The sequence below is a fragment of the Lepidochelys olivacea genome (assembly GCF_965140295.1).
Source record: "Lepidochelys olivacea isolate rLepOli2 genome assembly, chromosome: 2".
Classification (NCBI taxonomy): domain Eukaryota; kingdom Metazoa; phylum Chordata; order Testudines; family Cheloniidae; genus Lepidochelys; species Lepidochelys olivacea.
The window spans coordinates 266,168,834-266,194,236 of NC_140412.1; the positions used below are offsets into that span (position 1 = coordinate 266,168,834).

The 25,403-nt window shown below is 57.8% G+C and overlaps 1 protein-coding gene across 2 annotated transcripts in view; it reads left to right on the forward strand.

Moving 5' to 3' along the window:
- NBEAL2 (neurobeachin like 2) overlaps positions 1-25,403 on the forward strand; it is a 183,691-nt gene that overhangs the window by 112,537 nt on the left and 45,751 nt on the right. For both annotated transcript variants that reach the window (XM_084620646.1, XM_084620647.1), the window contains 16 exons: positions 1,183-1,266; positions 2,951-3,049; positions 6,839-7,419; positions 10,430-10,562; positions 13,569-13,688; positions 15,744-16,071; positions 16,891-16,973; positions 18,779-18,871; positions 20,358-20,529; positions 20,727-20,860; positions 21,414-21,573; positions 21,789-21,891; positions 22,852-23,005; positions 23,980-24,138; positions 24,264-24,423; positions 24,685-24,770. In XM_084620646.1, coding sequence (XP_084476772.1) covers positions 1,183-1,266; positions 2,951-3,049; positions 6,839-7,419; positions 10,430-10,562; positions 13,569-13,688; positions 15,744-16,071; positions 16,891-16,973; positions 18,779-18,871; positions 20,358-20,529; positions 20,727-20,860; positions 21,414-21,573; positions 21,789-21,891; positions 22,852-23,005; positions 23,980-24,138; positions 24,264-24,423; positions 24,685-24,770 — 2,649 coding nt within the window. The remainder of the gene's footprint in view (positions 1-1,182; positions 1,267-2,950; positions 3,050-6,838; positions 7,420-10,429; positions 10,563-13,568; positions 13,689-15,743; positions 16,072-16,890; positions 16,974-18,778; positions 18,872-20,357; positions 20,530-20,726; positions 20,861-21,413; positions 21,574-21,788; positions 21,892-22,851; positions 23,006-23,979; positions 24,139-24,263; positions 24,424-24,684; positions 24,771-25,403) is intronic.

The window sequence follows — 25,403 nt, forward strand, 5'->3', positions numbered from 1 at the left end:
CTCCAGATGTTTCCTCTTGGTGCTTCTGTGCATCTTTCTCAGACCACACTCCACTGTCTAGCCGCCCCTGTAGGGGAAAAGACCCAACCTGGGAATAGCCCCCTGAATCTCCCCTGCCCCCGAAGGGATCTCAGGATCGCAACAGAGCCTGGATTAAAGGCAGGTCCATTCCCTCTTCCTTTCCAGCCCCTACTGGTTAATGGTCTTCCATCGGCCTAGCCCCCTAGGAGCCTTAAACAGCCCCAGGGAGAATGGATTTGCCCTGAGGGGCAAGGCCCGGTTGGACTGAATTTCTTTGCAAGCTAAAGCAGCAGATGAAGGCGGGGGCCCGGAACGACCCCACTACCCTGTGGTCATCTCCTGTACCCGTCGGGTGTCTGCCTTCAAGGAGCGCGTTACCGTGCGGTCCCTAGCGGTGACCTGCAGAGTTTAATATTAAACGGGTGGATCTGAGCCCCACATCTGGAGTCTGGATTCTCCCAAAGTTTGGCGGGGGAGGTGGGGGTTATCTCAAATAAATAGCATGCTCCCCAACCTGCAGCCGTAAATCCTGCCTGCCGAGGAGAATCTAGTCCCTGGGATTCAGGTGGGGCAGGGGACGTGAGACCCTTCCTTCCTGTAGGTCAGGTACAGCTGTGGCACTATATGGGTCTCTCTCCTCTCTGATCCTAGGCGTCCTATAGCCCCAGCTCCTTTGGTGGCTCTGGGTAAGTAGGGGTGAAAAGTTTGGCATCTGCAGAACAAGGATTGTCCCACCTGCCTGTGGCCAGACGGGTTTGCTCAGGGATGAGGCTGAGTGAACTGGTGGTTTCTCCCCATCACCGATGCCATGTAAAGAGAGGAAAAAGCCTGGCAGCTCCCTGTTGGACAGTGAAAGGTTCACGTTCTGATTTCTCTGAGGTGCCAGGTAGCCGCAGCTCCTGTGGTTGCTCAGCGGCTTAGAGGGTCTGAGCTCGGATCTTGCACCGGTACACGAGTGTGCTTGTCAGCCCTGCAGCTACCAACACGACCTGACCCGACTTGAAGCTCTTCTCTGCTCAGAAGCCCCCGGTGTGACTTTGTAGTTCAGGGCTTGACTTGGAGGAGCTGTGAAAACAGGGACGGATTGGCCTGGCAGTCCAGCGGATTTTAATAGGCTGGGGTTGCCACATGATCGTCACTCGCTTTCTCCCTTGTCTTTAGGTGTTCGACAGCAGTTCCGACGCCATCACGGTTCATGCCATCAGAGTGCTCACCTCCATCATGAGCAATTCGCCATCGGCCAAGGTAAGAAGTGGGGAGGCCCAACCCCCTTTGGAGTTCTGCTTGGTTGTGAGGATGCAGTGATGGGGGAGTGCGATGAAACGTGTAGGTGGAAAGGGAGCTAGTTTTGGCAAGTGGATTGTACACACTGGACTAAGACTTGGGAGACCTGAGTTCAAATCCTGGCTTTGCCCCTGGCCTGCTGGGTGATCTTGACCACGTGCTGTCCGTGTTTCTGGGAGTTTGGGCGACTAGTGCTTCAACGGCACTGCACCTGGTAAGAAGCGTCTATAGGATGAGGCCCTAGGATTGGACTTGAGAGCTCAGTGAAGAATCGCCACACGATTCAGTGGGCTCCTAGGCCTTGTCTATACTGGCGGCAGCGTGTAGGGTCCATGTAGCTACACGCCGCAGTGAAACACAGGCTGCGCGCATGCTGCAGTGTGTAGCTACACGGGGGCAGTGAAAGGCTCTGGTGGGGACAGGCAATGGGGAAAGGGTCCGGCAGCGGGTAGGCAGCAGGACACTACATTGCTTTAAAAAAAGAAAAAGGGAAAAGTGTGGATGGGGAGGCACCGTTTGAGAGCATAGCGAGTCATGCAGGGTACGTACCCTATGGTTCTGGTGGGTCTAGACTCTACTCACCTAAAGTCATGTTGTTTAGGGTGCACAGTCCCCAACACAGCTATATATATGCTCCATGCCACCGGGAGTGTGCCGTGTAGACACACCCTTCTGAGTGGCTTTGAACAAATCCTACCAGGTGGCTGTTTTTTAACTCCCATTCACGGAGTCGGACCTGGGTTTGGTTTGGCTCGGCTCGGCTCAGGTTTGGTTGTATTCAGTGTGTTCGGGTTCAGTTCCGGATCAAGCCACCGAAAAACGGTAATGGTGACCAGTTGGACCAGTTCCAATCAAATTCCAGTCAGCATGGAAGTGCATTGAAAAAAGCGAGTTGAAACTTAAAACTGAAACTTTTTTTTTTTTTTACCATTTATTTTTTTAACTTTACGTGAGTTTCCTGGTGGGTTTTTTTTTTTTTTTCCTTTGCCTGGTCAAATCAATGGGATTATTATTTTTTGTTAGGAACAGTTTGAGCAAGTTAAAACAGCATCTGCTAATATTTGCTCTTTCATCTTGGGCCTCTGCCGTGAAGGAATAAATCGGAGTTTGGAGCCTGGGCCCTGCCTCAAGTGGGGCGCCTGGAGGGAGGAGCTGCCCCAGGTGGTGGAAGGAGGCTTGAGGCGTTATTTTAACCTTTGGGACCAGAGAGCGGGCCTTTTACATAGCAACGTGTCCTGTGCAGGCAACTCCCCAAGCGTCTCCTCTCCTTTCCTACTCTTGTGGGCTGGTCTTCTTCTATTCTCCTTCTCGTCTCATCTTTCGGGGGCAAGGCCTTTCTGGGAGTCGGCACAGGGCTGCTGGTTATTTCGTTGTTTAATAATGACAATAAGATCAGTCCTTTTTTTTTTTTTTTTTAATACTGATCTTAAAGTACGCAGACCCTTTATTTTAGCTGGTAACCCCAATTTTTTTTCAGTTCAGGTTCTAGATAGAACAAACGTATGGTTTTAGTTTGGTTCCAGTTCAAGTAAAAATACCCTTTTGAATGGGTCCCGGTTCCACGCCCTGTCCGTCACCCCTGCCCTGTGCTTGGGTGTATGGGGCCAGGGCATGCACTTAACATGGAAACATGTCTTGCTTCCAGGAGGTGTTCAAAGAAAGGATCGGCTACTCCCACTTGTTCGAAGTTTTCAGGAGCCAGAGCCAACCCACCGCCCACCTGCTTGAGGAGCTTCTGAACATGGTAAAGACGGAACTCTGCTGCGGGGCAGCTCATGGCTTTGCAATGCCCGGCCCCAAGCGTCCCGTTCCCCAGACGGGATTGGCAGGGCCGGGGATGCTACAACACTGCTGTGTGGCCAGGCCATGGCTAGAGGCTTGAATCTGGTACTACCTCAGCCTGGCCCTTTGCCTCAGCCAGTAGAGGCTGATGGTTTTAGAGCCAGAGGTCCTGAGTTCAATCCCCGTTGCTGGCAACGCACCCAGGGCTATTGCTAATTGCAGGACTGCTAGAGTCAGGGGGAGGAGGGACACATGGGTTACAGCCCATCTGCTTTCTCACGTGCAGCCCAGTGAAGTAATAAAATGCAGCTGGTCTCCTTCCTTACTGAGCACAGTCCTTTGCTAGTCCCTCTTCACTCCCCAGTACAGTGGTTGTGATTCCTTGGTCCTGACCTTTTATAGTCTCTTTTGCAAGCCCCTTTGGAGCCAGGTGGGAATTGGGCCCATGCGAGGCCATGTTTGCTGACCTGTGGTCTGTTTTGTGCCTTTCCGCTCTGTCCCTGCCTTGTGAGCTAAACCAGCCAGGTGAGTAACTGCAGCTGTGTCCTTGCACTGAAGATCGAGGGCATGATAAGGAATGAAACTCACAACAAACACACCATTGTGTAGCACATTAGGAATCCTCAGTGCGGATCGCCGCAAGGAAAAGCTCTTTTCCGTGAAGCCACAAGTGCAGGGAGCCCGGCCCCCCAGTGCCATTGAATCAGGCAGCTCCTTCGTTTCCAGCACGCCCTGGAACCAAGGCAGCGTAGGCCAGAACGCATGCCCGTGTGCCTGGGGGCTGTTCTCCGAGCAGGTTTACATGCGTTTGCAGGCCCTGGGCTGGACTCTGCCAGAGGGTATGGCTACATTCGAGCTGCAGGTCCGAGTTCCAGCTCAGACGGACGTACCCGCCCTAGCTTTAATCGAGCTAGTGCGCTAAAGGTAGAAGCGTAGTCCTGACGGGATGGGCTAGCTGCCCCTAGCATGATCCCGCCTGGGATCCTAGGTATGTATCCTGCCACCCATGCTGCCGCAGCGACACTCGTGTTGTTAGCCTGCTAACTCAACAAAAGCCATGCGTGTGTCCGCCCAAGCTGGAACCGACCCGGCCAGCTGCAGAGCCGTAATCTTCCAGCATCGCACAGGTAGAGATCAAAGGCAGCTAAGATAGTTATACCCATTAAGAGACCTGGAGCTGCCCCAAGATGGCTGAGGATAGAACCCATCTCCTGCCTCCTAGCCCCGGGCCATGTCCGTGAGATGGTACTGCTCCCTGTGGCATAAGTAGGGCCCTACCAAATTCACGGCCATGAAAAACCCGTCACGGACTGTGAAAATTGGTCTTTTGTTTGTTTTTACCCTATACGGTACAGATTTCACGGGGGAGGCCAGTGCTTCTCAAATGGGGGGTCCTGACCCAAAAGGGAGTTGCAGGGGGATTGCAAGGTTATTTTAGGGGCATCACAGTATTGCCACCCTGACTTCTGCGCTTCCTTCAGAGCTGGGCGGCCGGAGAGTGGCAGCTGCTGCCTGGGCACCCAGCTCCGAAGGCAGCGTCGCCGCCAGCAGCAGCGCAGAAGTAAGGGTAGCAGAACTGCAACCCCCCACCACCACAATAGCCTTGCGGACCCCCTCCCCCAACTCCTTTTTGGGTTAGGACCCACTGTGAAATTTCAGATTTAAACAGTTGAAATCAAGAAATTTTGATTTTTAAAATCCTATGACCGTAAAATGGACTGTGAATTTGGTAGGGCCCTAGACATGCGCAAAGGGCCCCAGTACAATCAAAGGAATACAAATCAGGCGTCTGTTCCACCTGTTAGCTTGTCTCTGGGTGCAGCGAGTCAGGCATAGCCCTTGGCTTTCCCGCTAGAGATCAGGTTAAGGTTTCTCTGCCTTCAAGGGAAGAGACCCGATTACTCTAGGTCCCAGAGGAGGGGGAGCTCACAGAATGAGTCATTTCCCTTAATTAGCTTGTCAGCTCAAGACAGTTGGAGATGCAAAGGGCAGGAAGAAAGCCTTGCTGGGGGAAGATGCCTTGACAATGATAAGGCAGCAGAGTTCTCGTGTTAGAAACGCGAAAGGTTATTTCTCCATTTGCAAGTTATGGGATGTCTCGGCTGCAGTTTTGATGTCCGTTCAAGCAATGCCATCATCCGCAGCGCTTGGCTTCCTCAAAAGCAGCTGCTTCATCACAGCCCTGAGGACAGAGGAATTAAAGCACGCCAGGGGGTCTGTGGCACTGGGGGATGGGGCATGAAGGGTGACATTAATAAGGATCTAGGTCTGATGGGAACGGACATCCATGGAGCCATTGAGAGCTTTCCGCTTGCAAACCATGAGTGAAGCGGTTTGTGGGGGGCCCCGATCCAGGATTGGGGCCCCTGCGCTATTGCCATGCAAATAATAAATAAATGGACGTAGCTGCCAAGTAGCAAAGCCATTTCTGTGTCTTCAGAAGACTCCAGAGGTGCAATTCTGGGGCATTCACAGCCCCTCGGTCCTGTCGTCTGAGCGATGTCATTTCTAGAGGATGCTGGTTTGCGTCTCACCCTTAAGTGCACAGATACATGCTTACAGCCTGGCTCTGTATCCGATCTTCTTACTGACCTGGAGAGAGGCTGCAAATGGTCTCTGGGGGCGTCAGCTCCTTTTCCTGGCACCCAGGCCACATGTCTGGGTGTTGCCTTGGCCAGAAGTCTTAACTGGCTGATAAAATATTTCCACACGCAGTGAGTGGGAGGGGGAATTCATCCATAATCGAATTCCCTCTACAGTGCAATGATGCCCCCGGTTGGCTTGGGTGCAGGGACTGAACCAAGGACCTCTGGATCTAAACTCACGGCCTTTTAATGCCTGAGCCAAACTTCCAGTATCAGGGCAGCAGTAGCTAGCTCATAAACCAGCCTCCGGACAGGGGCAAACCACATGCTGAACGTCAGTGACGTGGGTCCTGTGGGCGGAGCAGCTCACCTACCCTGGTGGTGTCTGGGATTGCAAGGTGTTGTTTCCACAGCTGGTGATGAGCTAGGGCTGTTGGGAGCCTCACACCCCTCTCCTCCACTGGCCCGGCCCCCTTACCTTTGTATGCCCCTCTCACCTCCCACCCCATCCCTGGCTGCACGTGACCTTCATGCCCAGCTGAGCCTCGGTGTGTTGCGCATGCCAGTCTGTGTGGAGTTGTGCATAGACACCGCCAGAGGCGACGTGTGGGGGAGCACGGGGAGGGTGTCAAGTGCCCCCCTAGATTGGTGGGGCAGGAGAGGAGCTCTGTCCTTCTCTCCCTGCGCTTCTCCCTGGCAGCTGGGAGGGGAGCGGGATGGAGCTGCTTCTGCCTGAGGGAGCCTGGCTGGGAGGCAGAAGAACCTGCACGGGGGAGCACAGAGAGAGGAGGACCGAGAGCCCCCCCCCCAGCAAGTAACATGGGACACGGATTGCATTACGGCCCCGGGCTGCGGGAGGGGTCACTGGGCAGGGGAGACATGTGTTCGGGGGGGAGGTCACGTGTCCTCCCCTTTAGCATGCGTCTCCGTATACTGGGAGCACACTAGTCATCTGCAGATGCTGCCATGCATGGTGGGTTGGCGTTCTCCATGGTTTGGAATGCCCCATGATGCATTGCAGCAGCACAAGTGCCACTGAGCCCGGTGGCCCGTCCGTGGGCTGAGCGCAGAGCAGGCCGGGTGCTGACCCTGCCAGAGGGCAGTGGGGAGGTGGCTGGCGCGCCCTTCGGCCGAGGGCCATGACCCTGTGGCTTCTGTCTCGCCAGGCAGTAGAAGGAGACCACAGCGCCTTCCCCGTCCGACTCATCCGCAATGAGCAGCCGTTGCTGATGCTCATCGCGTGGCTCCCTGAGCTGAAGTCACGGGACCTGCAGGTGTTCCTGTCCGACTGGCTGAAGAGGATCTGCGACGCTTCCCTGCCAAGCCGCGTGACCTGCGTCAAGGCAGGGATGGTCAGCTGCCTCCTGGACACCCTGCGCGCTGAGCAGGAGCTGGACCGGAAGTGCTCCAAAAACCTCATCTACCTTCTGCAGGTGCTAGGCAGCCTCTCCATCCGGCCGCAGGAGCTCCGCCAGCTCATCAGGCTGCTATGGACTGAGCCCGGGAAGGGGCCCCACCCTTATACCACTCTGGTCATCCGGGCGCTGTCTGGCATGGCGAGGAAGGACCAGTCTGAGAGGGCACTGCAATACTTCGACCTGATGCCAAGCATGGCCGGAATTATGGTGCCGGCCATCCAGAAATGGCCCGGGAGTGGCTTTGCCTTCCATGCCTGGGTCTGTCTGAACGAGGAGCCCGAAGGCTTGCCGGATCTGCCTACGAGGCTGAAGCGAAAACAGCTATACAGGTAGGGCGTGTGGAGGGGAGTGGGCTGTGTCCACCTGCCTCCTTCCCTTCCTTTCATGCGAACGGGAAACCCATTGTAGATCCCTGGAGTTTGGAAAGCAGCCAGCCAACAAACACAGTTTTAAGAACGGAAGGCTGTTGTCTCTCACCTTTATATGACTAGTTTGAATTATTTAGGCGACTGAGTTGTTACTGTGGTCCGCTTTGTGGAAGTGCTGGGTTCCTTTATTGTAGGATCTTGCCTAGAAACGGCAGTTTGTGTTGACAAGCGGTGACTGTCGCCATTCAGGACAACTGCACCTGTATTTCCTCTCGTGGTCTAGCAAGAGTACCCTTTCTCGGCTCCCGGCTCCTTAGCCATCACCGCGTTTGGTACAGACCCATGTCTCCCTCCCTCCTGAGCGGGGTCTTTCCAGGCTGCACAGCTCCCTTCCTACACTGTGATATCCCTGAACAGGCTATGAACCGTGTATTGCCAGAAGCTCTAAGTTCCCAGCCCTTTCCGAGCAAGCACATTTATTCTTGAGGTGAAAGCATGACAAGGAAAACTTATGGAACACAATCAAGAACACCCCCCACCACACACAGCTAAGCTTACCAGAGGTCACCCATCAGCCTCATGGGACCTTACGGGCTCAAGTCCTTCCAACCCTTCCCAGGAAGGATTGCCCCAACCTTCCCCTCTTAGAATCATAGAAGATTAGGGTTGGAAGAGACCTCAGGAGGTCATCTAGTCCAACCCCCTGCTCAAAGCAGGACCAACACCAACTAAATCGTGATCGTTCCCCTCTATTCGACATTGGTGAGGCCTCATCTGGAGTACTGTGTCCAGTTTTGGGCCCCACACTTCAAGAAGGATGTGGATAAATTGGAGAGAGTCCAGCGAAGGGCAACAAAAATGATTAGGGGACTGGAACACATGAGTTATGAGGAGAGGCTGAGGGAGCTGGGATTGTTTAGCCTGCAGAAGAGAAGAATGAGGGGGGATTTGATAGCTGCTTTCAACTATCTGAAAGGGGGTTCCAAAGAGGATGGCTCTAGACTGTTCTCAATGGTAGCAGATGACAGAACGAGGAGTAATGGTCTCAAGTTGCAGTGGGGGAGGTTTAGATTGGATATTAGGAAAAACTTTTTCACTAAGAGGGTGGTGAAACACTGGAATGCGTTACCTAGGGAGGTGGTAGAATCTCCTTCCTTAGAGGTTTTTAAGGTCAGGCTTGACAAAGCCCTGGCTAGGATGATTTAACTGGGAATTGGTCCTGCTTCGAGCAGGGGGTTGGACTAGATGACCTTCTGGGGTCCCTTCCAACCCTGATATTCTATGAAATCATCCCAGCCAGGGCTTTGTCAAGCTGGCCCTTAAAAACCTCTAAGGAAGGAGATTCCACCACCTCCCTAGGTAACCCATTCCAGTACTTCACCACCTTCCTACTGAAAAAGTCTTTCCTAATATCCAACCTAGACCTCCCCCACTGCAACTTGAGACCATTGATTCTAGTTCTGTCATCTGTCACCACTGAGAACAGCCGAGCTCCATCCTCCTTGGAACCCCCTTTCAGGTAGTTGAAGGCAGCTATCAAATCCCCCCTCACTCTTCTCTTCTGCAGACTAAATAAGCCCAGTTCTCTCAGCGCCTCCTTGTAAGTCAGGTTCCCCAGCCCCCTAATCCTTTTCATTGCCCTCCGCTGGACTCTATCCAATTTGTCCACATCCCTTCTGTAGTGGAGGGACCAAAACTGGACAAAATACTCCAGGTGTGGCCTCAGCAGTGCCAAATAGAAGGGAATAATCACTTCCCTCGATCTGCTGGCAATGCTCCTACTAATACAGAACCATATGATAGATCTGGTTCTGTGAGGTGCTCACAAACTAGTGTGAAGGAGGCTAGATAAATACTTACAGCAGAATTGATAGCTAAGCTCCAGCCAGGCCAAACTCAGGTCTGTCCCACCTGTGCAGCTCAAGCGTTGACAGTAGGGATGCACGGTGCAGCTTTGGGCAGAATCTGAAGACCACAGGGTCGCGGCTCTAACTTGGAGTGCTGATCCTTTATTACTGGTGGTGATGCACGGGATGAGAAGAACCCAGCTTGACTCTCAGAGCCCAGGGTGAAGTAAAACCCCACTTGGGCGTAGAAACTTCCCCTTGAGTACTGGTCAGCATGGGCGGCGGGTACAATAGGCCAGGGGACCCCCGGTTGCGGAGTTTGGTGGCAAAGATTTTGCTTTATTATGCCCCGTGCAGATTCTGGGACAGCTGAGGCACATGCCACCTCTTCAGGCACCCCGGAACCTGCATGGGGCATATCAAAAGCGTCTTCTAACAGATGCTTTCACCCGGGGCGGGTTGGGTCCGGGGAGGGGAGATGTGGCGCAGCTTCGGCCAGCCTGGGGCTCCTCTGTGGGGGGGTTTGGGGCTCCTGCCACGGGCCGGGGAGGGGGGCAGCAGGGGATCTCGGGGCACCGACCATGGGGAGGGCGTGGGCGGAAGCGGCAGAGACGGGGGCTAGCCTCTCCAGCAGGGGTCTCCACCCGACGCCCATGCTCGTCAGCTTTTCGCAAAGGAAGCTAGACTGGTGCCCAGCAGGTCTCGGTCGCTCCCCCTGCATCCAGGGCTGGGAGAACTTGTGCTTTAAATCCCCTTCTGAGCACGGCAGGTAGCCTTCCTCGAGGAGAATGTAAGAACCCCATCTGGTGTCTTTCTCCTTCCCTTCCTGTTCTGTATCTTGATCATCTTCGCTTTACTGTGAGCTCAGTCTGATTCCGATCATCCCCATCTGTCTGATTTTTCATCCTTCAGTGATTCACTCGACCCTCCCACCCCAAGCTGTCTGCAACCATTCTCTCTGCTGGTTTGACTGTCCTCCAGGCTTTTACTTCCAGCGGTGTGTTCGTTCACACACCTCCCACAGCTGTTCCCTTCCACTTTCTCCCTCTGGCCTCCAGGGCCTCGGGCCAGCTTCTAACCCCGAAGTCACGGTCCTCCCTCCTCCTTGTGACTCCCCCCTGCAGCTTTTTCACGGCCAGCGGCACCGGCTTCGAGGCGTTCTTCACGGCCGACGGGATGCTGGTGGTGGCAGTGTGCACCAAGAAGGAGTATATGACGGTGGCGCTCCCGGACTTCACCTTCAACGATTCTGCCTGGGTGAGTAGTGTCGCTTTACGCTGGGATGAGACATCCCCTTTCATTCCCGTGCCTTCTGTTCTGGCGACCCTATGCCCTTCCATTGGCCTTACCTGATGAGTTGGTCCATCAAGTCTTCATCTTGCTTGTGACCGTCTCGAATTCACTTGGCCACAGGGGGGTGGGGTCAGCATACAGCCCGAAGTGTGACTTGGGTCTATCTGATTGGTATTGTCCGGCCTACTTTAAACCTAGCCCCTGCAATGGCTGTGCTGGAGGTGCCAGAGAATTCTGCCCGTTGCCCATGTGCCCTAGCGTTTCCTGCATCTGTTCTGAATCTACAGGCTGTTCATGTCGTGCAGTGACCCTCTGCTCTGCAATTACAGCAGTGGGTTTCCGCTGAGCCCTTTCGTCACTGGGGGGGATCCTCCTCCCCTCCCCCAAAAGACTGAGGCCAACCTATTTAAACGTGGGGGCAGCACCTGGTATGAAGACAACGTGATGGTCAGGATGCAAATTGCTAGGATCGCGCTTAGCAATCACAGCGGAGATCAGGGCCCAGTTGTGCTAAGCGCTGCGTATGCATGGACTGAGAGACAAAGAGCTTACAGTCCAAACAGCCACCGGGTGGCAGGGGCAGCAGAGGGCAAGTGACTGGCCCAAGGCGACTCAGGAGATCAGTGGCAGAGCCAGGAATAGAACCCAGGTGTCCTGGGGCCGGTACCCCCTCCACCGGACCATATCTCAGGCTGGTGTCTGTAGGTGGAGCGAGACAGCAGCAAACAGGAACATGCAATTCAGGAAGCAGTAGTCCAGGGTCTCTTTAGTGCCTCACTCAAGGCAGTAGATCAGACTTGGTTTCCCCTCTATACAAGGAGATAGTAAGGCTCAGAGGTGAAGTAACTTGCTGACGGTCACAGAGGGGAAGGTTCATAACTGGGTTCACCACAAAACTGGAGAAATCCGTGGATTATAGGGTCCAGCCAAGCTGGTCAGGGAAGCAGAACCATGCTCGTGGTGACCCTAAACCTCTGACTGCCAGAAGCTGGGAGGGGAAGGCAGAGATGGATCTCTCCAAAATTGCCCTGTTCTGTACGCTCCCCCTGAAGCTCTGGGATGGGATACTGGACTAGAGGGACTATCAGTTGGGCCTGGTATGGTCATTCTTAGGATCTGACTCCCAGTGCCTTCACTGAAAGCTCTGAGACCTGCAGACACATCCTGGTGTAACGCCGGCAGACCCCAGGCTTCGGCGGGCGGGATCGAACCTGGGCCCTCTGGAGCTTAGTTCATGAGCCTCTACCGCATGGGCTAAAAGCCGACTGGCTCTTAACGAAGGCTGTAGAGCAAACTCATTAATATCTCTGTGTGGTGTGGGTGCCACTACCTGGGACAGAACACCGCACCCAGCAGGTGTGTGGGTTACACTATTTCGGACAGACGTTTGCTAAGCACTGCTGCAGTGTCCGGTCTGCCTTGAAAACGAGCCGCTGGCTGTTCAGTGCAGCATCCCTGTTACTGCTCCCACTGCAGCTGTACGTACTTGGGCTGCGAGCGTGTCTCTGACAGGCTCCCCCAAGCTGCTCGGGGTGGAGCCGTACCAGCGCTTGCCTGGGAGACCTTTTTGGAGAGCCCCGAGGTCAGGGGTGGGCAAACTTTTCGGCCCGAGGGCCACATCGGGTTTCCAAAATTATATGGAGGGCCGGTTAGGGGAGGCTGTGCCTCCCCAAACAGCCAGGCATGGCCCAATCCCTATCTGACCCCACACACACTTCTTGCCCCCTCACGCCCCCCGCGCCCCCCCCCCCCCGGGACTCCTGTCCCATCCACCACCCCTTGCTCCCTGTCCCCTGACCGATCCTGGACCCCTCGCCCCTGACTACCCCCCACTGCCCCCATCCAACCCCCTCCCTCATTCCTGATGGCCCCCCCAGGACTCCTGCTCCATCCAACCACCGCTTCTCTCTGTCCGCTGACCGCCCCCCGCCACTCCATCCAATCCCCCCTCTCCTTCCTGACTTCCCCCTGGGACCCCTGCCCCCGTTCAACCTGCCTGTTCCCTATCCACACCCCCACCCCCTGACCACCCCCTCGAACTCTCCTGCCCTCTATCCAACCCCCCCTACCCCTTGCACGCTTCCTGGAGTGCTACAGCCGAACCGCCCGGCTGGAGTCAGCCATGCCACCGCGCAGCATGGAGCACCGGGTCAGGCCGGGCTCTGCCACTGTGCTGCCCGGCAAGACCACGCAGCCCCCCGCCCCCCGGCCAGAGTGTTGTGCCAGCGGCACGGTGAGCTGAGGCTGCGGGGGGCGAGCTTCACGGGCCAGGAGCTCAGGGGCCGGGCAGGAGGGTCCCGCGGGCCGGATGCGGCCCAGGGGCCGTCGTTTGCCCACCTCTGCCCTAGGTGCTTGAGCAACGCACGGGGGATTCAGGAGGTGGCGTTCTTCCCCGTGAGCCGCTACTGAGTCAGCCTCCCAGCATGGAGGTGGCACCGTGCTGCTGGACCGACCGCAGCCATCATGGCTCCGACTGCACCTTTCCCGAGCGCAGAGGTGCTTCCCCGCACCCCCTGGCCCGGGCTCTGGCTGGCATTCTGCTGCAGTTTCAGTGGGGTACGGTGTGTTTCACCCCCTGCCCTGCGGCGCTGGGGAGCAGCACTGCTGAGTCTTGCTTACGCCGCTGGTGCCTTCCACCCAGAGGAGGCTGCCCGTACGTCCACCGCAGCCTTGAGACGCTGAACCTCCATTGATCTGTTATCTGGGCTCCTCTCGGGTCCTGAGCTGCCCCCAAGTCCGGGAGGAGATGGCTTGGGTTGGGGGCAGCTGGCAGCGGGATCCTTGATGATCTGGCAGGGGAGAGTCTGGGAGGAGGGGATCCGGAAGCCTGAGTGTCTGGCGTTTGGAAGCGGGGAAGGAGCGTAGTTGGGGCTCGTGCTTGCAGGTCGTTGGGCTCATGTTGTGTATAGTCAGTAAAGGGGCAGGGTTGAAGCCGACGCTGACTCTCTCCTGCCCGGCTCTCTCCTCCAGCACTGCATCGACATCGTCCACGTCACCGGCCGCCGGCCCTTTGGCCAGAACCTGGTCAACATCTATACAGACGGGCAGCTGCGGCAGGTGGCTCAGCTGCGCTTTCCCTCCCTCAATGAGGTAACGCGGGGGGACCGTCTGGGTGCTGCTGCCTTGTTCCCATCCTTCCCCTCCCTGCTCTCCTGGGCCAGGCCCCTCGCCTCCTAGGTGACCCAGACAGATCACGCTCTGTCCTGCCGCCCCCCCACAGCTTTCCATTGCTGACTTCTTTAGTTCCCTTCTCCTCTGGCCCTTCCCCTGTACAGCGACGTGCAGGTCGTGGGGGAGAGCAACTCTGCTCTCATGCTTTTGAGGGTGCCAGGGCTGAGGAAGGTTACTTGAGCCCAATTCAGCAAAGCATCCTTGCTTAGGACAGGGCTCCGAAGCATGGGCTGAACTTGGAGTAAGCGCTGGGCTGAACTGAGACCAGGCTGAGTGGTTTCATCCCCGTCAGGATGGAAGGGGGAGGGTGAGAGAGAAAGATCAAGCGGGGGTTGGGGGAGGCGTGTCAGGTAAAGGTCAGATCTGAAGGGCCTGACTTGAGAATCTGCAGGTGGGCAGTGGCAGGGGGGGGCATCTTGGATGAAGTGATGCCAGGCCATGGAGCCCCACCTCCTGCCGGTGGGGAGCAACCATGCCCAGGAGAGGCTGGGCGGATGTGCGTCAAGAGAACACTCCCCTCGGATGCTCTCGGTTATAAAGGAAACCCTTCGGGGGGAAGGGCCTGATCCCAACTCTGCGCAGGAGGTTGCTCCTTCCTGGGCACCCTCACGTCTCTTCCCATGGCGCGGGGAGAGGTGCCCATCCGCCCTGCACAGCCGGTCATGCTGTCTCCTGAGCCGCCTTGCCACCCTCGGAGTTTGAGGGGCTCAACCCGGCTACCAGCTGGCTTTCCCCATTGGCCTGCTCCTCTCCCTGCTTTGGGTTTAACCCCTTCCTGGGTAACCAGCGCAGTTCAGAGCCTGGCTGGTGAGGAGCGCTGTGTATGGTCTTCGGGGTGCCTAGGGCATCCATGGTGTGAATCGCTGGGGGATTTGAGCAGCAGCCTGTAGTCGAATCTCACCGGGCAGATGTCCTCGTGTCGAATGCAACAGTGGTGCCGCAATAGCCGTGCCGGCCTCGGAGCGCAGGGTGTGGGCAGAGAGGCTTGGGCGTACCGGTCGGCACAGGGCGTGGTTTCCTCTGCACTCCGCGGGTCCTTCCGACAGCAGCCTCCAGACTGTCCCTGGATCTCCTGGGCAAGGGACCGCCAGTGCAGTTCTGGAGTCGGGCTTCCTGCAGCCCGGCTGCTGAACAGGATGAGGGAGGCGCTGGGCAGCCAGCGTGCTGAGCCAGGCTCTGCCCCATGAGTGGCTGCTCGTCGGCGGATGATGATGGGGCTCCCTATGAGCATCGGGGTCCCTCTGCATGGAGCAGCTGGCAGGGCCAGGGTCTAAAACCCAGGGCATCTCCCAGCCAGTGTGTTAAACACGGAAATGCTGCCTTGGGCCAGGGTTCTCCCCGGCTCATTGTCTAGGTGACTGAGAACTGGAAGAGGTAAGAACACCACAGCGGCACCTCCTTTGACCCGAGGGAGATGGATTGGGTGGGTCCTACGGTAATAGTCTCGTTCATCTCTGCTGCCTTGGATTCTGGTATCTGAGCCATAACGTTAGGCCATAGACCAACTCCCAGAGACCCCATCACCGTTCAGTATTGGGAGGCTGCTCCGGCTCGACAGCAACCCCTAGCTGCTGAGGGGAGACCCAGGAGCCTCCTTTCCCATCGTGCGCTGCCCGATCCGGTCTTTCCAGGGGCCGGTGGTGGAGGGCAGGTCCTAGTCCCACATCTTTGGGTGGAGGAGGAGGGCTTGATCACGGTGGCTACAGAAAGGAGAAGTCGGCAGCCACCTGCCGCTCTGGTCTCTGGGAACATGACACTTCCTGCTCGCGTTGCGGCAGCACCGGGAGACCCTAACCGAGGACAGGACCCCAGTGTGCTCGGCGCTGTACAAAGGCGCGTAAGAGACAGCCCCTGCCCTGACGAGCTTTCAGTCTAAATACAAGTCAAAGGGCCTGGGGGGGAGGGGGCACTGGAGGAGCCGCGTTACCCTCCTCTCCTGGGCTCCGTGCATTTGTTCCCTCTCTCTCTTTTCAGTCGTTCACCTCGTGTTGCATCGGCTCTGCCGGCCACCGGACGACAACCACCTCCACAGTCTACCCCTCGCCTTCCCACTCGCCGGAGCCAGCCTTCCCCTCTCACCCCTCCCTCAGCCGCTCCCAATCCTTCCCTGCCTCGTTGGCCACGCACTCCTGGACTCCCGGGGCCGCTCAGCCCCCCAGAGAAGGCCAGGTGTCTACAACCGTAGCAGGGAGTCAGGACACGGAGTGGGGGACCCCTACGTCCCTTGAAGGGCACCTGGGGTCGGTGTCCATCTTCTGTGAAGCCCTCCAGCAGACCCAGGTCAAAGCACTTTTCTCCTCAGGTAGGTTCTGGGTCTCAAAGGGAGAATCTCCCCCTTGGGTGCCTCTCCTCGCTCAGTGAGCCGGTCTGAGGCGTGGTATCCCTCGTGCAGCTCTGGGGACGGCCCGGAAGGCTGTTCCCCTGCTGCAGGGGGGTTTTTGTAGGGGGGTGAAGCAGGAGGAAGAGGGGCAGTAGGGATCTCTCGGAGGCCTCGGCCCTGCAGGGCTCAGAGCAGTGCTAGCTGTCTGACACAAGTCGCTGCTGGTGGATTCCGACCCTGAGTCCCGGCGGGGCCGGGAACGTGCTGAGGAATTTGTGGGAGCTGCCCCCCACTCCCGGCAGCGTGGCTGGGGATGGCGGCGCCCCACCCACACCCCACCGGTGCACAGACAGCCCCAGCTGCGCAGTGATTCCAGAGCACCGATAACGCGGTCTGGGCCGCAGGGCCGAACAGGGTGTTTAACCAGATGGGTCCTGCTGCAGGATGGATTTCCATAGCCTGGATGGGCCCCCACGCTCCCTATCCCCAGAGTGTGCGCTAGCAGGGTGTGAAGCCCCACCGTGCCGAGTGCACCGCTCCCCTGGCTTGGGAGGGCACTGGGCACTCTTGGTAGAGGCTGCCCTGGCAGGGACCCGTGCTGGGAGGGAGAAGGGGGCAGGTCGCTCTTGCACAGGGGCTAGGCCCACGGGGGTCAGACCAGGGATAGCTGTACTGATCTCTGCACTCGTTGACCAGTAGGGTCAGCCCCAGGGGGAAGCACGTGCTCGGCTCTCTGGGCCAGCCCGGCAATGGGGTGCCTGTCGCTCGCTCACCCCACTCTCCGTTCCCTCCCGCCCGCAGGACCAAACGTTACATCACCACTCAAGCCAGAAGGCGACTTCCTGGAGCTCAGCAGCAAGCTGCTCCTCTACTACACGCCCCAGGTAAGGAGCGACCTTCCTGGGCACCTCTCTGCGGTTCGGTCTCTGCCGGCCCCATCTCGAGGGATTGGCACGGCCGGTGCTGCTGGGGGTTCGCTGGGCCGTGCTCAGAGGGCTCGGAGAGCGCGCTCCATTGAACACTGGCCAGCTCTCCAAAGGGGCTGGGAGTTTGTGGGTGGAGCTGGAACGGTACGTGGATAATGGGCGTACAGAGATGAGGGGCGCGCTGCAGCGGGGTGACCAGCTCTGTATGGAATTACCAGTGTCCTGGGCTGGGCTGGCCCATGGTGGCAAGTGCTTTAAACAGCTCTGGGACCTTCCTCATTAGGGGATGGTAAATCCTTCAGTCTGGCCGGGTGCTGCTCTGCAGTTGTGGCAGAAAAGGAATGCCATACAGCAGCCAAAACGGATCCTAACCCCGCACGCCTGCTCGGCCCGCAGCTCAGAAGAGCCCCGCATGCCGGGAGCCTCTGGGTGTGGGGAGACATCACAGTCAACCTGCGGAACTCCTTGCCAGAGGATGTTGTGAAGGCCAAGACTATACCAGGGTTCAAAAAGGAACTAGATAAGTTCCTGGAGGATAGATCCATCAATGGTTATTCACCAGGATGGGCAGAGATGCTGTCCCTAGCCTCTGTTTGCCAGAAGCTGGGAATGGGCGACAGGGGATGGATCGCTTGATGATGACCTGTTCTGTTCATTCCCTCTGGGGCACCTGGCACTGGCCACTGTCAGAAGACAGGATATTGGGCTAGATGGACCTTTGATCTGACCCAGTATTGTCTGTCTTATGTTTCCTGTAGTAAACACGCAGCCCTTCAGGGGCTAGATCCTTCCTCCCCCGGTGTGTGTGGAGGGTAGAGTTAAATCACATGCCATGGGCTGCCAAAGTAACTGCCTTCCCAGGGCTGCAAGTTCAGCACAAGTGACTCTGTGACTGTTTGAGGTTGCTGTTTGTAACAAGGGCTTTCCTGTGGGTGCGAAGGCCAAGACGGTGGAGCTGTTCTTTGTGCTAAAGCTCTTGGGCTGTCATCCGATGGGTCACGCCCACTGGGCTTCACTGCAGAGGAAGGGTTTGGTTTAGATTTCGATCTGCTGTCATCTTGGGGCTGTGAACCCCTCCGGGCCGGGGGATGATGGGTTCCACTGTGTGGTGGGACCTGGCTTTTACGATCCACGTGGGTCGGTGAAGCAGAGTTTGTGCTGCACCATATTCTAGCAAGACAACACACACAAGTTTGAACCGTTCAGCGTCGTGAGTCCCCTGCCCAGAGCTGAGCGCACTGCTCCTCCAGAACTGCCTGGGGAGTAAGACATGAGGCTTGGGATATCAGTCGGGCTCTCCCATGGAGCAGTGCTTTGCCCAGCTGGGAAGCCTTTCCTTTAACTAGATCTCTGTAGCAGCCACTCTGACTCCTGATGACAAGGATTACGCAGACGGGACCCCCACTCTTGGTTCTCCTGGGTACATGGTGTTTTCCATAGGTGTGCTCGCTGATACAGCCCCTGCCTTGAGGAGCTTCCAATCTAAACAGACCAGACGAAGTAGTTATCCCTGTTTTACACAGGCTTGGAGAGATCAAGGGACTTGCCCAAGGTCACGCAGGAAGTTTGTGGCGGAGCTGAGGACGCTGGCTCTCTGGAGTCCCAGCCCAAACCCCAAGGCCACCTTTCCTCTCCTTCTCTCCCCTTGTGTAGGGCTGTCAAGGGCGATGGCTTATGCCAGGACAGGGAGCATGTGTGTGTTGCACCTGTTGGCATGGCCATAGTATGTGCTAAAGCCGTGTCATTTGCTTGCACCATTGTAGGCCTGTAAAAATAACATCTGCCTGGACCTGTCTCCAAACCGTGGTTTTGACGGGAGGCTGACCGGACACAAAGTGGTGAACTGGGATATCAAGGTACGGTTCTGCCTCTTGGTCTCTCCCGCCTCTTGGAGTTGGTGGGCACTGGGCCAGCGAGGTTGGGACTCAGTGGGAAATGTGGTCTCGGGTAGCCAAGCAGTCCAGGAACTGCGGCTTCCTACCGCACTAAACTGGGATCCGTGCATCCTCACATTGTCAATCGCATGGGTTCGATCACCCAGTTCATCTCCTTCCCTATGGGACATAGGCACCGACTCCATGGGTGCTCCTGCCCCAGAGCACCCACTGGCAGCCTTGCCAATCAGCTCCTCCCCCTATCCCAGCACCTGCCACGCTCAGCTGTTGGGCGGCGTGCAGGAGGCGTTGGGGGAGGAGGGGAAGGAGTGGGGGCGGGAAGTGGCAGAGCAGACGTGGGGGTTTGGGGGGAAAGAATGGGGCGGGGGGGGGGGTCGAGCATCCCCCTGGGAACAGAGGAAGTCGGCTCCTATGCTACAGAACGCATAAGAGTGTGGGGGTGGGTCTGCTAAGAAGGATCTCCTGCACTGAGGCTATTCTTCAGTTACATTTCACTGCTAGGGAGACTTTCCTGGCACTTTTCTTAATGCCATCCCATTCGCTCCTAGCTTCTCTCCCTGCATGGCCCTTGGATCATTCCTCTCTGACACTCCCACCCATAGGGTTCCCCTTGCCCCATTACCCCCTTACACTGAGCTTGGCTGAGCAATAATTGTTTGTACCCCATAGTCCCTTCAGCTCCCAGATCATTTTCCTTGCTCTTCTCTCAACCCACTACCAAGATATTGACGCACTGGAGGAACACTTGAACCCTGCATCCCAGGCTCCCGTGTCAGGATTGCAAAACACTGGCAGTCTTGTGCTGTCCAGGGTGCCCCCGATAATGTCGCGGCCCACAGCATACGGTCCATGGTCTCGCTGTGCGACTCGCACACACACGGCGGCTAATCAAACGCTGCTCTAGGACAACAATCAGCCTGGCAGCGTTTTGAGACCAGTTGCCCAGAGGAGGCAGAGACCAGTTTATTTGCTTTTAAGACCCTGGTGCTAACTTAAGCTTTCAGTCCTCTAGACCGTTTAGATTCAGTGGGCCTTATTCTCTTCTACAAAGGAGTAGCCCCCCTGAGGTCAATAGAGTTAAACTGGTGTTGCTGACGAGGAGTCAGGCACAGCTGCTGAGACGCGCACACACCCGGATGGTTTTGTTGCACTGCTAAACGCTTGTTCCTGTTGTGATTGTTCCCCTGGCTGGCTGTTGGGTTCTGGCTCTGGGAAGCGGTGGCTGGCTCTCTTGCTGACTCCTAGGGGCAGTCTCCTGGCCTGAGCTGGCTTGGGCTGGAGGGTGTCTCTGGCTGGTAACTCGCCAGAGTCTTGCATGTTACTTACCTGAGCACTGCCCTGTAAGAGGCAGCATCAGCGCGGGCAGGGCAGGGGCTGGCGAGGACGGAAGCTCCCTGCCGGTCTCGGTGGATCAGCCAGGGCCCTGTATCTCTCTCTCCTCCTGTAGGACGTTGTGAACTGTGTTGGCGGGATGGGGGTGCTCCTCCCATTGCTGGACCAAGTGGCGGCCGAGAGAAAAGAATCGGAGGACAGCCAGGAAACCCACGACCTGGTTGGGCCAGAGCTGACGTCCTCGCGGAGTCGCCAAGGCATGCTCATCCCCCTGAGCAAGTCCTCCGGTGAGCGCAGCATCGGCCTGGCTATTGCTGGGAAAGCCTGGGAGGGGGGCAGCGGGAGACCAGCTCCTCCACATGCCGCTGGAGCCCTGAAATTCGCCTGGGCCATGTACCTACCTGTCCCTTGGGCAGCCAGCCCCACTCCCCCCCTTGGCAATAAGAGCTGGTCCCTGGCTGACCCTTCTCATCCCCTCCTGCAGAGGGCAGACTGGAGAATAATGGCGTGGCTGCATTTCTGCTGCTGGTCAAGAACTTTATCCAGCATCACCCCGTGAACCAGGAGAGCCTGGTGCAGTGCCACGGGCCGGCAATCATTGGAGCTCTGCTGCAGAAGGTAAGAGACTTCCAGGGCCAGCCGGTCAGAGCCTAGGTCACCTAGGGAGCTAAACAAGGCGGTGCTGAGCCCAGGGCCTAACACATGGTGCATTAAAGCCAGCAGCTGGGCCACTGCATGTGCCTGCAAAGGGGAACGTCCAATCGGGGAATACACGTAATGCCAGCAGTGCTGGCTGCAACCCAGCTGGAACAAGCTATGATGGGTGACCTCTGCTCCCACTTGTTTTCGCTAGGGCGTTGACTCTGGAGCATACTGATGGCGTGATCGCAGAGGAGTTGGAGAAATAAAGAGTATTTTATACATGTTGTGGGGACACCCAAACACGTATCCCTTTTACCCCTCATGATTAAGAGTTTATTCTCTCCTTCTCTCTCACCACCCGAAATGGCAAGTCCTCTGCTACCTTCAAGCCCCCTCTCTGGCTTAGGAAAACGTCTGCCAGTCTTTCGTTGTGTGTGGGTCACATGACTCGTAAGTCCCAAAATGCCCTGCGGCTGCTGGATGGAAATGGTGCCACCCACCCAGCTCGCACTGCTTTGCACTTTGTCAGGTCTCCAGCCTCATGATGGACATGAACGTGCTGGTGGCGTTGCAGTCCCTGATGGAGCAGGTGGCTGCCGAGGGCCACAGCTTCCTGCTACACCTCCTGTACCAGTTCCTGCTCTTCGACTTCCGCATCTGGAGCAAGAGTGACTTCGCTGTCCGGCTAAGTAAGGGGGGATCTGGGGGTCTGCTTCCCAGCTGGGGCGGGCCTTGGCAGCTCACGGCTTCCCCCTGTGTGGGTCAGGATCAGCAGCCTCCTGGCCAGGGTGGTTTGGCCGAGAGCTTGCTCCATGTCCCGACTGTCTCTGCTTGGGAAATACGAGTACGTACTTAATCTTCTGGATGTGTCTGCTCTCCCCCTCTCTTTCCCCAATGTCTGCAGGTCACATTCAGCATTTATCGAGCACCATCAAGGACCACAAGCAGAGGAGCCGCAAGAAATACGGGGTCCAATACATCCTGGACTCCATTCGGACGTACTACGGGTGAGTAGTTAAAGGCTGGCTCCCGGCTTCCAGCTTGCCCCTGTTTGTCCCGGTGTGTTGGTTGAGCTGCTTTAACCCTTCAGTGCCTGGAGAAGAGGGGATGTCCTGGGGCAGCCCATGGGAAAGCTGAACCAGTTCCTTGGCTCCAGGCGGTCTGAGACGATGTTCTCTCCAGCCTGCTCTGCCCAGGGCCCGTCCATTTCTTTTCCCTTGTCCAAGGAGCTTCCACACGCCAGTGGAGGCATGGGGGGGGGGAAACATGGGCAGCAGGTAACCCCCCCCCAAGGTCGGTGAGGCTAGCCTGCTGCCCCGCCTCTTCCTCTTGAGGCCCCCACCCACCCGCCAGAACCCCAAGTGCCTGCCGCCCCCTCACCCCCTGCTTCCTCTAGCTCACGCTCTGCCCTGAGGCCCCGGCCGCCCCGCCACCCCTGACCTCCAGCTGGAGCAGAGCCCCCGCCGGCTTCAGGGGAGATGGGGAGCATGGGCGGGGCCTCGGGGCAGAGCGTGAGCGGGGTCACACCTGGGTTAGGGGAGGCTTAACCTCCCCTGCCCTTCGATACCCGCTGCCCATGGCAGGCTGTTCTGTGGGCGCTTCTCAAGGCTGGAGTAGAACTGACTCCCTGGTGGGGCTGCTTTGCCCCGTTCTTGCCAGTTCTGCTGCTGCTTTCGGAGTCCCCCTGGACGCTGCGATTCTCGCTCCGTCCCCTCCCCCAGTTCGCCCTACGGCTCTTGGATTCCTGCAGCCTGAGAGTTCCTGTCCTGCACGCCCCGCTGGGCAGCTCTGGGATCAGGGACCATGCCTGCCGCCGTTGGGGGCGAGGGGGGCTGGAGCCCTGTCAGGGGTGGCAGTATAAAGCGAAGCCAGGGGAGGCTGAGGAATGCTGTTCTCCCCCGTTTCTGCATCCGGGCCACGCCGTCGGATGCCCTTGGTGCAAAGTTCCCGCCCTTTTCCCCTCGCAGCACTCATAAGGAGAAGCCGATTCCCACGGACGACGTGAAGACGGTGCAGATGTCCCTGTTCAGCCTGGTGAAAGATTTCCTCAGCAAGAGCTTCTCTGCCGACGAGATGCAAAGCGTCCTGAACTACCTGGCTGCGGTGCATGATGAACACCAGGTGTGGTGGGGCAGTCGGTGTGGGGAGGGGTACCACTAGGGGCAGCGCCTTGTGGTTAAGGTGCAGAATTGGAACTCGGGGGTGCTAAGTTCATTGCCTGGCCTTGCCACAGACATCCCCGGATGACTCTTCGTTTCTCTGGGCTTCCATTTCCCATCTTTAAAAGGGGGGGAGCGATCCTTTCTTCGTCCTGCCTGTTCAGACTGCAAGCTCTCCTGGGCAGGGACTCTCTTACTATGGGCTTGCACAGCACCTGGAGTCAGCGGAGTGACGGCGTGGTGCTCGGGAGGACTCTGTGTATTTGTGCTTGATCCAGCCCTGCAACCTGGGGTCTGGAAGCCAGGCTGTGTCCTTAGTGATGTCCCCAAGGAAGATCCCTGACCCAGCTCGCTCGGCTGCAGCGGGGCTGGCCCTGGGTAAAACTGTGTGGTGGTGAGCGATAATCTGTAGGACATGGGGACGCACAGGGAGCTGACTGGCTAAGGGCTTTGTCTCACCTGCCAGTTAGTGCGCGGCAAGCTGGGGCGGGAACGTACAGCGCGCTACCAAGCGTCCGTGCGGACCCAGCTGCCGTGCACTAGCGGGTCTGTTGTGCGCTCGGACCTGCTGTGGTTCGCAAGCTGAGATCCGGGCGCACCACGGCCATTCTAGCGCACAGCAGCAGGGTCCTCGTGGCTAGGTAGCGCGCAGCAAAGGCACGTGCTGTAGATTCACACCCCAGCTTGCCCTGCTTTAACTGTCCATGTAGACAAGCCCTCGGGAGCTGTTTTTCCCAACCATAACAGCACCTTCGGCAACCCCCGTTACCATGAATATCCCACCTGAATCCCTGCCAGTCACTCGTCTGAGAGCCGGGGAGGCGTGGCTGTATCCTGAGGCCAGGCCGAAGGGTTGCTGGGTCTGGGGGTGATGGCCAGTCGGCGTACACGGGCCATCTCCGTCCAGGGGTGTAACTGCGTCCGTGGCCATTGCAGGTGTGTGGGGTTCTGGAGGTGATCCATGGCTTGCTGAAAGAACCGGCCTCCCAGGAGCAGCTCTACGCCTTCCTCTTTGAGTCGGGGAACGTGGAGATCCTGTTCTCGCTGCTCGTCCAGAGGAAGTTCTCAGACGAAGTACGGGAGAGAGTCTTCAAGGTGAGACGCGAGTCCTGGAGTCTGGCGTTGTCCGCGTCCCCCTGGCCTCCAGCACTAGGCCCCCGCCACTGGCCAGTGCCCGTGGTGGGTCCCCTCCCCTAAGGCCGGTGCTCACCCTCCCGCAGGTCCTGTACAAGATGCTGAAATACGAGAAGGCCCACGAGCGCAGCAAGTACCGCTTGAAGCTGAAGGACATCGGCTACCAAGGGCTCATATCGTATCTGAACGACATCCCGGTGTCCATGCTGCTCTTCCGGTGTCTCCTGGAGCAGGTCCTTGGCTCAGGTACGGCGCCTGCCTGGAGGCTGTGGCCCTGCTGCGTTACCCAGCCAGGCGCGAGCCACGTGGCTTGGGGGGCGTGTTGCTAAAGAGAGCCTGGGATTTATGGAGCCAGGGGTCAGCCATGCGTTTCGGACCTGGGATCACCCGCCTGCAGCCGGTGGTCTCCACGGGAGGCAGGCTGTGCTGTAGCCCGGGAAGTGTCCGTTAGGTCAGTGCGCTGCGGGGCCGCGTCCCACGCCCGGTCTTGCTTCTCATCCCCCGCAGACTCTCCCAGCTACAAGGACCTGATGGCTGTGGTGTACCTGTCCCACCGGGCGGAGCTGGCAGTCAGGCTGGATACCTGCCGGAAGGTAGGACTGTCCGGCGTGGAGCCCTCGGGGCCCGCGGAGCCGGCAGAGGAGCTCTGCAGGCTTCCCTGACGGTGCACTGTTGCAGAGAGACGAGTCCACGTCACTCCCTGCACATACAGCCCCAGATGGGCTCAAACTTGGGCCTGGGGCATTAACGCATCGGGCCCCCAAGCCTCCCTAGTCAGCTGGCTCCGTCTCTTTACGTGCCCTCCAGGCCCCATGTCCCTGGAAGCTGTTGCCCTCCGAAGGCGGCTGGGTGTCCTCAGGAACTGGCGTCTGTCACTGAGGCACTGCCCTGTCTCACGCCGATTGGCCATGCAGCCCGTGCCCCGAGCAGATGCACCTGCAGGCTGACCTGCCGTCTTGCCCTCTTGGTCAGGGCAGGGGCATATTGGCAGAGCCGTGAGCTGCCCTTGTTCTATAGACAGACAGACGCCATCCATCTGCAGGGCTAAATGCAGACGCCCTGGATTACATCCCCTGTTGGTCTCAGCAGGGCTGATGGCGCCCCTAGATCCCTCGCACCGCGCAGTCCTGGGTGACCGTGCTCAGCGGAGCCAGGCTTGGCCCCATCTCTCCACGTCCCTCCCAAGAGCGGAGGGCGGGGAGAGATGCTGATTAGCAGGACCTGGA